Source organism: Hyla sarda, chromosome 4 (assembly GCF_029499605.1).
Source record: "Hyla sarda isolate aHylSar1 chromosome 4, aHylSar1.hap1, whole genome shotgun sequence".
NCBI lineage: Eukaryota > Metazoa > Chordata > Amphibia > Anura > Hylidae > Hyla > Hyla sarda.
The window spans coordinates 401,766,521-401,778,657 of NC_079192.1; the positions used below are offsets into that span (position 1 = coordinate 401,766,521).

Below are 12,137 nucleotides of genomic sequence, written 5' to 3' on the forward strand. Positions count from 1 at the left end.
AAGATTACATATCCGGGTTCGTACATACACAACTAAACACAAGTAAGGAACCTCCGTTATGTAAATAGTAAAACAAGTGGAAAAAACATAAATAAAGACTCGACTGTGTATTAATTACAGTAATTATAAGTGCAGGTGTTTAAAATTAATTCCTGAAACCCATAGGGGGAGATTTATCAAAACCTGTGCAAAGGAAAAGTTGTCCAGTTGCCCATAGCAACCAATCACATCGCTTCTTTCATTTTGCCGAGGCCTTATGAAAAATGTAAGAAGGGATCTGATTGGTTGCTATGGGCAACTCAGCAGCTTTTCCAGGAAAGTAAAGATTAACCACAACACTGTAACACTCCGTCCCACCCCGGGACTCCAACCACCGCTCTCCCATCCACTGTACTGCCGAAACCCTCCTGCTTATCTTACAGTTTTACATACCGTGATATGCCCATAGACCATAATGGGCCTATTGGTTTCAATGGGCATAAAATCACAGAGTTAATGCACTAGCCCATTAGTTCCCTATACCATTAAAGGGAGGGCTCAATATTCGCGAATATTCGCGTATGCACATCGATTTTTGCATATGCACATACATTTTCGCAAATGCGCATAGAAAAAACGAATATAACTAATATGCGAATTTCGCGAATATATGACGAATATTCGTCCATATATTCGCTAAATATCGCAAATTCGAATATGGCCTATGCCGCTCATCACTAGGAGCAGTACAGTACATGTAGTACAGGGAGAGTAGAGGACTTGATGTTGCATAAAATAGACTGTTAGGATTCGGCAGGCTGGAGGTGGATCCTCTGTGTCAGTGAGGGATTGGCGTGGACCGTACCGGTGGACCGGTTCTAAGTTGCTACTGGCATTCACCAGAGCCCGCCGCAAAGCGGGATGGTCTTGCTGCGGCGGTAGCAACCAGGTCGTATCCACTGGTAACGGCTCAACCTCACTGACTGCTGAGAGTGGCGTGGGACAGGAGGACTAGACAGAGGCGAGGTCAGACGTAGCAAAAGGTCAAGGCAGGCGGCAAGGTTCGTAGTCAAAGGTAACGGCAGAAGGTCTGGAAACACTGGTAAGGCAATCACAGGAAACGCTTTCACTAGGCACAAGGCAACAAGATCCACCAATGCTGGGAAGCGGAAGTGAGGTTATAAAGGCGTGGAGCAGGTGGGAGCTGATTACACTGATTGGGCCAGGCACCAATTAGCGGTGCACTGGCCCTTTAAATCTAAGAGCGAGCCGCGCGCGCCAGGACGTGACAGCCGGGGACCGGGACAGGTGAGTAGATTGGGATGCGATCCGCGAGCGAGCGCGTCCCGCTATGCGAATCACATCCCCGCCGGCAGTGTCAGTGCAGCGCTCCCGGTCAACGGGTCTGACCGGGGCGCTGCAGAGAGGAGAACGCCGCGAGCGCTCCGGGTCCCTGCTCCTCCCCGGAGCGCTCGCGGCGTTCTCCTCTCTGCAGCGCCCCGGTCAGACCCGTTGACCGGGAGCGCTGCACTGACACTGCCGGCGGGGATGTGATTCGCATAGCGGGACGCGCTCGCTCGCGGATCGCATCCCAATCTACTCACCTGTCCCTCGGCGTAACATAGACTAATAGGGACCCCACATTCTAGATAATGCTAGATCTCAGGATCAGTAGGGATCCCAGAGGGTCATATCTTCATGGATCAGATTCTTGGGGTAAATGCAGTTGAAATGTCACAAAAAGTCCTTGTAGTATTTTAGTAAATACTGGGCTATAAAAACTTGTATCTCACTTTCCAACCCACCAGGTCTGACAGTATCAGGAGAAGATGTCACAGGATCAGTGAATGACAATTTAACCCTACCCTGCACCTATACTGATAATGAATATCCGGACTTCATGTGCTGGGGCAGAGGAGACTGTCCGCAGTTCGCCTGTAATGATACAATCATCTGGACTTTTGGCCACACACTGACTAAGAGCGAATCTTACAGATACCAGTTACTGGGGAACATCAGACAGGGGGACGTGTCCCTGACCATCACCGGGGCCACTAAAGAAGATGAAGGAACCTACTGCTGCCGTGTGAAGATCAAAAGACCTTTCGATGACCTGAAAAAAGAAATTGTAATAAAGATACTGGAGCCTATGGAAAGTAAGGAGACTCCTATGTACCCAAAAATAAGAATATATTCATTTCAACCTACTGTATATGTTTTGGGGCAAATGTCTAAAATGTTTTCATATTCAGTGAGAAAAATAACTCTATAGACAAACAATAGAGTTCTCTACATATAGACGGCAGTAAAGAACCTACCGTATTTTTCGCCGTATAAGACGCACTTTTTCTTCCCCAGAACTGGGGGGAAAAAGTCGGTGCGTCTTATACGGCAATACACCCCTATCGCGGCGGTCCCTGCGGCCATCAATGGCCGGGACCCGCGGCTAATACAGGACATCACCGATCGCGGTGATGCCCTGTATTAACCCTTCAGACGCGGTGATCAAAGCTGACCGCCGCGTCTGAAGAGAAAGTGACACTAATTCGGCTGTTCAGTCGGGCTGTTCGGGACCGCCGCGATTTCACATGCGGCGGTCCCGAACAGCCCGACTGAATAGCCGGGTTAGTGCTTACAGGACACCGGGAGGGACCTTACCTGCCTCCACGGTGTCTTCTCCGTTCAGGGATCCCCTGTATGGCCGGCGCTCTCCTTCCTCGTCATCACGTCGTCGCGTACGTGAGTCGGCGTGCGTAACAACGTGATGATGGCGACGGAGTGCGAGGATACCCGGCCGGCAGCAGAGACGTTCCGGAGCGACGGTGACACGGCGACAGCGATGGAGCGACATCCAGGGCAGCGGTGACGGGTCCGGAGCGGCGGGGACACGTGAGTATTACCTCCTATGCAGTGGCCTTCAATCTGCGGACCTCCAGATGTTGCTAAACTACAACTCCCAGCATGCCCGGACAGCCAACGGCTGTCCGGGCATGCTGGGAGTTGTAGTTTTGCAACATCTGGAGTTCCGCAGGTTGAAGACCACTATTGGATTCAAAATCTTTAATTTTTTGGATTTTGCACCTAAAAATTGGGTGCGTCTTATACGCCGGTGCGTCCTATAGGGCGAAAAATACGGTATATAATACCCACATATAAAGCCTATATACCACGATTTAGTGCTCATACACTATGCAGTATACAAATATAGATCCCAAATAATAATCCCATATAGGGAATATACAGTATAAGGCTCCCATATAGTGGCCACATAATATGCAGTATACAAATATAGAACCCAAATAATAATAGTCCCATATAGGGCATATACAGTATAAGGCTACCATATAGTGGCCACATAATATGCAGTATACAAATATAGAACCCAAATAATAATAGTCCCATATAGGGCATATACAGTATAAGGCTACCATATAGTGGCCACATAATATGCAGTATACAAATATAGATCCCAAATAATAATAGTCCCATATAGGGCATATACAGTATAAGGCTACCATATAGTGGCCACATAATATGCAGTATACAAATATAGAACCCAAATAATAATCCCATATAGGGTATATACAGTATAAGGCTACCATATAGTGGCCACATAATATGCAGTATACAAATATAGAACCCAAATAATAATAATCCCATATAGGATATATACAGTATAAGGCTACCATATAGTGGCCACATAATATGCAGTATACAAATATAGAACCCAAATAATAATCCCATATAGGGTATATACAGTATAAGGCTACCATATAGTGGCCACATAATATGCAGTATACAAATATAGAACCCAAATAATAATAATCCCATATAGGGCATATACAGTATAAGGCTACCATATAGTGGCCACATAATATGCAGTATACAAATATAGAACCCAAATAATAATCCCATATAGGGTATATACAGTATAAGGCTACCATATAGTGGCCACATAATATGCAGTATACAAATATAGAACCCAAATAATAATAATCCCATATAGGGTATATACAGTATAAGGCTACCATATAGTGGCCACACAATATACAGTATACAAATATAGAACCCAAATAATAATAGTCCCATATAGGGTATATACAGTATAAGGCTACCATATAGTGGCCACATAATATGCAGTATACAAATATAGAACCCAAATAATAATAGTCCCATATAGGGCATATACAGTATAAGGCTACCATATAGTGGCCACATAATATGCAGTATACAAATATAGATCCCAAATAATAATAGTCCCATATAGGGCAAATACAGTATAAGGCTACCATATAGTGGCCACATAATATACAGTATACAAATATAGAACCCAAATAATAATAATCCCATATAGGGCATATACAGTATAAGGCTACCATATAGTGGCCACATAATATGCAGTATACAAATATAGATCCCAAATAATAATAGTCCCATATAGGGCATATACAGTATAAGGCTACCATATAGTGGCCACATAATATGCAAATATGTAAATATTACAGTTCAATACCAAATTAAAACCACCATACGCTGCTACATAATACTAGGCGGCTTTATGGGGCTTGTGTCCCTGGTGGGCTTATATAAAGGACTGCCCAGTATATTTACCCCCTATAACGTCCTCATGCCACAAAACTTGTGTGTTTCAGATCTTGAAGATAGAAAACTTACTGTGAACAGATCTACAGAAGAGATGGTAAAGCAAAGTCTTCTCCCTACAAATAAAATATATAATAATCTATTTATTTATCCATTTATCTATCATCTCATATCTACAGTGGGGCAAAAAAGTATTTAGTCAGCCCCCAATTGTGCAGGTTCTCCCACTTATAAAGATGAGAGGCGTCTGTAATTATCATCATAGGTTATAACCTCAACTATGAGAGACAGAATGAGAAAAAAATTCAAAGAATTAATTTGCAAATTATGGTGGAAAATAAGTATTTGGTCACCTACAAACAAGCAAGATTTCTGGCTCTCACAGGCCTGTAACTTCTTCTTTAAAGGGGTACTCCGGTGCTTAGACATCTTATCCCCTATCCAAAGGATAGGGGATAAGATGCCTGATCGTGGGGGTCCCGCCGGGGGGGACCACCGTGATCTTGCACGCCGCACCCCGTTTATAATCAGTCCCTGGAGCGTGTTCGCTCCGGGTCTGATTACCGGCGACCATAGGGCCGGCGGCGTGTGATGTCAAGGCTCCGCCCCGTGTGACGTTACGCTCCACCCCCTCAATGCAAGCCTATGGGAGGGGGCATGACGGCTGTCACGCCCCCTCCCATAGGCTTGCATTGAGGGGCGGAGCGTGACGTCACATGTTGCCCAGTGACAGCCCCAAAACATCACTGCTCTAGAGGAGATCTGCATGGGGGGATGGGCCAAAATAGCAGCAACAGTGTGTGAAAACCTTGTGAAGACTTACAGAAAACATTTGACCTCTGTCATTGCCAACAAAGGGGATATAGCAAAGTATTGAGATTAACTTTTGCTATTGAGCAAATACTTATTTTCCACCATAATTTGAAAATAAATTCTTTAAAAATCAGACAATGTGATTTTATGGATTTTTTTCTCATTCTGTCTCTCATAGTTGAGGTTATAACCTATGATGATAATTACAGGCGCCTCTCATCTTTATAAGTGGGAGAACTTGCACAATTGGTGGATGACTAAATACTTTTTTTGCCCCACTGTATTTATCTATCTATCTCATATCTATCATGGTGAACTCTCTGGATGTATTTTTGGAGAGTAATAACATTACAGGTTATGTATACTAGATTTAAAGGGACAGAACGTTGATCCAGGGATTTATTATGATGCCATATTTAGATTAGGGAAGGAATTTTTACCTCTAGTATGAGGGTTTTTTGCCTTCCTCTGGATCAACTCAACTCAGTAGGGACTCATTAGGGTTATAGGTTGAACTTGATGGACTCTGGTCTTTTTTCAACCTTATGAACTATGTTACTATGTTACTATCTATCTCATATCTATCTATCTATCTATCTATCTCATATCTATCTATCTATCTCATATCTATCTATCTCATATCTATCTCATATCTATCCATCCATCTATCTCATATCTATCTATCTATCTCATATCTATCTATCTATCCATCTATCTATCTATCTCATATCTATCTATCTCATCTCATATCTATCTATCTCATATCTATCTATCTCATATATATCTATTTATCTATCTATCTCATATCTATCTCATATCTATCTATCTCATATCTATCTATCTATCTATCTATCTCATATCTATCTATTTATCTATCTATCTCATATCTATCTATCTCATATCTATCTATTTATCTATCTATCCATCTCATATCTATCTATCTATCTATCTCATATCTATCTATCTCATATCTATCTATCTATCTCATATCTATCTATCTCATCTCATATCTATCTATCTATATATCTATCTCATATCTATCTCATATCTATCTCATATCTATCTATCTATCTCATCTCATATCTATCTATCTATATATCTATCTCATATCTATCTCATATCTATCTCATATCTATCTATCTCATCTCATATCTATCTATCTATCTCATATCTATCTATCTATCTCATATCTATCTATTTATCTATCTATCTCATATCTATCTATCTATCTATTGATCTCATATCTATCTATCTATCCTATAACATTTTTATGTATTGTATTATAAAGAGCCGCATGTTTTATTTCTTTCTTCTTTCCCAATGAATCTTATCGTTTGTTTTATTTTATACTTTTCAGACAGTAAAAGATTCAGTGGATTCCAGAGAAAAGAATTTTCCTTCTAGTGCAAATATTATTCGAGGAATTATAATAATTCTGTTTCCCCCTTTGTTCCTTCTTATATATATATTTAGGTTTGGTTGACTCTCCATATGGAACATCTGTAACTAAACTACTCATAGGAAAACCTCTCAAACACCCCAAAAATAAAGTGTGAGCCACTTTGGGGTCACCTGTGATTTTCCTTTTCTGACTTTTTTCATATTATATATTTATATGCAATTTAAGGTAACGTGCACCCTACATGGGACAAGTGACCTTTAGGTATGTTAGATATTAGACATCTGTGGACCGATAGAGGGTCAAGGTGATTTATAATATTGGTTGGTATATCTATCACTCAGGGGTCAAGTCCTGAAAAAGTGAGGGAACTCACTCATGATTTTCACCCAAGGGATGGTCCTGCAGGACTTCTGCTAATGGGAACAGTGTTCCTGCTGTGGAAAAAGTGCAGGAACTGAGGGGGAGATTTATCAAAACCTGTGGAGAGGCAAAGTTGCCCAGTTGCCCATAGCAACCAATGAGCTTGCTTCTTACATTCGTAACAAGGCCTCTGAAAGATGAAAGAAGCAATCTGATTGGTTGCTATGGGCAACTGGGCAACTTTGCCTCTCCACAGGTTTTGATAAATCTCCCCCTCAGTTCCTACACGTTCCTGCAGGACTTGACCCCCGCTATTACTTCTGTTCCCTAGACCTATGGGGTGTTTTATCAAAACCTGTTCAGAGGAAAGTTGCCCAGTTGCCCACAGTAACCAATCAGATCGATTCTTTCATTTTTAACAAGGCCTCTGCAAAATGAAAGCAGCGATCTGATTGGTTGCTATGGGCAACTGGGCAACTTTTCCTTTGCACAGGTTTTGATAAATCTCCCCCCTAGTGCCTATAAATACGAGGACACAAGATGTGGTGAAATGGTTGGTTTACATAACCCCTTCACGACCCCTCGAATTTTGACTTGTTGCTTACGTTTTCTTCCTCCTCGCCTTCTAAGACACATAACTTTTTTATTATTTCACTGACAAACTTGTATTAGACTTATTTTTCTGGGCCAAGTTGTACTTTAAATTTTATTTTATCACACACTGCTGAAAAAAAAACATTTAGGGTGAAATTAAATTGCGCAATTCTGTGGTGCAACAATTTTTTTTAAAGTTCAAAAAAGTAAAACGAACATGCAAACCTTATTCTATGGGTTGATACGAATCCAAGGTTACCAAAATTGGATAATGTATGTTTCGCTTTATGGTTAAAAAAAAATAAAGAAGTTCAAATCTGTTCATCGCAGTGTTCTGGCCCCTTTAGCTTTTTTATTTTTCCACCTACAGAGCTGTGTTAGGGTTTATATATTTATTTTATTTTATTTTATTATTTTTGCACCATGAGCTGTAGTTTAATGTAGTTCTGGCTGTTTGATCACTTACTAAATTTTTTACATTATTTATTATTACATTTTATCTGGGATGTGATGTGACCAAAACTCAAATAAAAAATGTAATCATTTATTAGTCTGGACAATTACGCGCGTAATTAGACTTTAGCGGACAAAAAAAAAAACCTGTCCAGTCATTTTAGCGGAATCAGGGAATGGAGCTTTGAACGCTGATGTGAACATAGCATTAGAAATATATGTCATGTGTGCATAATACTGACTAGAGTTGAGCGGACTTACAGTAAATTTGATTCGTCACAAACTTCTCGGCTCGGCAGTTGATGACTTTTCCTGCGTAAATTAGTTCAGCCTTCAGGTGCTCCGGTGGGCTGGAAAAGGTGGATACATTCCTAGGAAAGAGTCTCCTAGGACTGTATCCACCTTTTCCAGCCCACCGGAGCACCGGAAAGCTGAACTAATTTATGCAGGAAAAGTCATCAACTGCCGAGCCGAGAAGTTTGTGACGAATCGAATTTACTGTAAGTTCGCTCATCTCTAATACTGACCTGCGCTGACCATAGATGCCCCCTACAGTCCTCAGGAGTAGAAGCAGGGAAATAATTCCTGACTGCAGGATCGGGCTTCACGGGGTTTAGAAATACAATAAAACCGACTGTCTCTGAGCCGACTACATTAATCTGTGCTAAAAAAAAGTGTCTTTTATTGTGGTGGTCCTTTCATAGAAAATAGAATTTAGAATGGAAGTTAAAGTGTGTAATGGAGTCAGCGAGCATGTACAGCGCAGATAAAAATGTAATAATAATGAAAACCAAAAATTATGTTGTTTATCATGATTTATTGATTAATGGTCTCCAACCCCTGATATTCCCATCCCCCTAGCATTGTCCCCCAACTGATTCATTGATTCCAGCAAGGCTCTCTTTCTTATTCCTGGTCCCCAACATGGTACACACCCTTATTCATGGTCTCCAGCATGGTACACACCCTTATTCATGGTCTCCAGCATGGTACAAACCCTTATTCATGGTCTCCAGCATGGTACACACCCTTATTCATGGTCTCCAGGATGGTACAACCCTTTATTCATGGTCTCCAGCATGGTACACACCCTTATTCATGGTCTCCAGCATGGTACAACCCCTTATTCATGGTCTCCGGCATGGTACACACCCTTATTCATGGTCTCCAGGAAGGTACAACCCCTTATTCATGGTCTCCAGCATGGTACACACCCTTATTCATGGTCACCAGCATGGTACACACCCTTATTCATGGTCTCCAGCATGGTACACACCCTTATTCATGGTCACCAGCATGGTACACACCCTTATTCATGGTCACCAGCATGGTACACACCCTTATTCATGGTCTCCAGCATGGTACACACCCTTATTCATGGTCTCCAGCATGATACACACCCTTATTCATGGTCTCCAGCATGGTACACACCCTTATTCATGGTCTCCAGCATGGTACACACCCTTATTCATGTTCTCCAGCATGGTACACACCCTTATTCATGGTCTCCAGCATGGTACACACCCTTATTCATGGTCTCCAGCATGGTACACACCCTTATTCATGTTCTCCAGCATGGTACACACCCTTATTCATGGTCTCCAGCATGGTACACACCCTTATTCATGGTCTCCAGGATGGTACACACCCTTATTCATGGTCTCCAGCATGGTACACACCCTTATTCATGGTCTCCAGCATGGAACACACCCTTATTCATGGTCTCCAGCATGATACACACCCTTATTCATGGTCTCCAGCATGGTACACACCCTTATTCATGGTCTCCAGCATGGTACACACCCTTATTCATGGTCTCCAGCATGGTACACAACCTTATTCATTGTCTCCAGCATGGTACACACCCTTATTCATGGTCTCCAGTATGATACACACCCTTATTCATGGTCTCCAGCATGGTACACACCCTTATTCATGGTCTCCAGCATGGTACACACCCTTATTCATGGTCTCCAGTATCCTACTCCTGGTCCCCAGCATGGCTTCCCATCTTATTTCCTGTCCTGACTTCACATATTATTCCTTGCCCACAGCATGGGTATAGATATTATTTATGGTCCCCAACATAGCTCTCAAACTCATTCCTAGTTCCCAGCATGGCTCCTCATCTTATTCCAGGTTCCCTTCATGTCTCCCCATCTCATTCCTGGTCCCCTGCATGGCTCTCCATCTCATTACTATTCCTCAACATGGTTCCTCATCTCATTCATGGTCCCCAAAATTGCTTCTCATCTTAGTGCTATTCCCCAGCATGGTTCTCCATCTCATTCCTAGGCTCCAACATGACTCCCCATTTCAATATAAGTTCCCATCATGGCTCTGTGTCCCATGAATGGCCCCCATCTCATTCTTCTTCTCCAATATGGCTCTCCATCTCTTCATGACTCCCCCACTTCTACACTGGTTTCCAGCATGGTTCCCCTTCTCATTCTTAGTCACCAGCATGGCTCTTCTCCCCATGGCAGAATGACGTGGACTGTACCCTCCTAAAAGAAAAATCAGTTACAAAAAGGGGATCGCAAGGGGTCTTCTCAGGGATGGTCTTCTTGGAAAGTTTCACTGTAAGATGTAAACTTGGAGACGTAGATTTGGAAAGGAGCTGCATATAAAATTAGTTTAATTTCAGCATGGGAAGCGCTCTTTCTTCACAATTGTCCATTCTGAATAATAAAGGAGGGTCCAACCTGCCAAAGGAGATATGAACGGCGGGAAGAACCCCCAGTGACAATATTAACTAAGGTTCTTTTCATGAGACCATCTCCTTTTGGAATAGATATTATTGGATTCATCATATTCTTCAGCTTCTACAAGGAGCCGCCTGCAGGATATAGAATAAAATAAATCAGTTTTCTACCTTATAGATGAAAATTATGACAGCACAGAAGCTCCAGGCAATGTCGAAGAATAGAAGTAAACCGAACTTCTCTTTATTGGATATCCAGGGTAAAACACTTGGAAATGGAATCAAGTAAGGAATCAGACACCAGGATGAAAAAAAGGAAACGTTATGCGTGACGCGTTTCAGGTCATGTGACGTTTTTTCAAATTCATGATAGTCGGTGGGAAAGTGTGGAGTATTTAAATGGTAGGACACAGGTGATTCAATCATGAGGAAAGGGAAAAACCAATCCCTCTTTAACACGATAGACCACATGGACCTCACCGAGAATGATAAATGGATTCATATGTATAAATACAGAGTCATAAGGAAACCATTGAACAAACAAGAAAGACAATAAAATTAGAGTGAAAAAAAAGTAAATAATCACCGAAAAAGCACATTTAACACATTAATGCCCACTGTTCAATGATGGAAAATAAGGTCCGATCTGTAATTGAGGCCATAAGGTTGGAATGTTTGTAACAAATATATCCAATAGACCTCTTTATTACGAAGAATCCTGACATCATCCCCCCCTCTAACCGGTTACTGAACTAATTCTATACCATGAAAAGAAAAATCTGTTACGTCACCGAAGTGAATGTCGCAAAAGTGTTTGGATACACTAGAAATATTAACATCAAGCGGATTGTTGATACCTCTAAGATGCTCCCAAATTCTTTTTTTCATTGATCTATTAGTACTGCCGACATATGAAAGGTGGCATTTCTTGCACCACACTTTGTAAACTACGAAGTCAGACTGGCAATTAATTATTTAACACTAAACAAAGTATTTTCAACACCGCTGGTGTTAGTCATTTTAACCGCATACTCACAGACCACACAACTAGCTTGGCTGCACTTGAAAAAAAAACTTTCAAATGAAGCCAAGTAGAGCTAACGGTGCAACTTTTACATGAAGGAAGAGCACTGGGGGGACAACATACTGGCCGAAATTGGGGCTCATCTACTGAAAAAATGACAACCAAACTGTAAATATTTATTTAAGACTGGGTCTTGTTGAAGGACA

The 12,137-nt window shown here is 41.7% G+C and overlaps 2 protein-coding genes across 3 annotated transcripts in view; one reads left to right on the forward strand and one right to left on the reverse strand.

The window, feature by feature from the left end:
- The first annotated feature begins 1,766 nt into the window (after positions 1 to 1,766).
- On the forward strand, positions 1,767 to 6,877 carry LOC130367491 (hepatitis A virus cellular receptor 1 homolog). The gene is made up of 3 exons (XM_056569914.1): positions 1,767 to 2,135; positions 4,632 to 4,678; positions 6,752 to 6,877. The coding sequence occupies exons 1-3, from the start codon at positions 1,880 to 1,882 to the stop codon at positions 6,875 to 6,877; spliced, it is 429 nt and encodes a 142-aa protein (XP_056425889.1). The 5' UTR covers positions 1,767 to 1,879.
- A 3,253-nt stretch (positions 6,878 to 10,130) lies between these two features.
- LOC130267489 (hepatitis A virus cellular receptor 2-like) overlaps positions 10,131 to 12,137 on the reverse strand; it is a 35,633-nt gene continuing 33,626 nt past the window's right edge. For both annotated transcript variants that reach the window (XM_056517367.1, XM_056517366.1), the window contains exon 6: positions 10,131 to 11,042. In XM_056517367.1, coding sequence (XP_056373342.1) covers positions 11,029 to 11,042 — 14 coding nt within the window. In that variant the 3' untranslated portion in view covers positions 10,131 to 11,028. The remainder of the gene's footprint in view (positions 11,043 to 12,137) is intronic.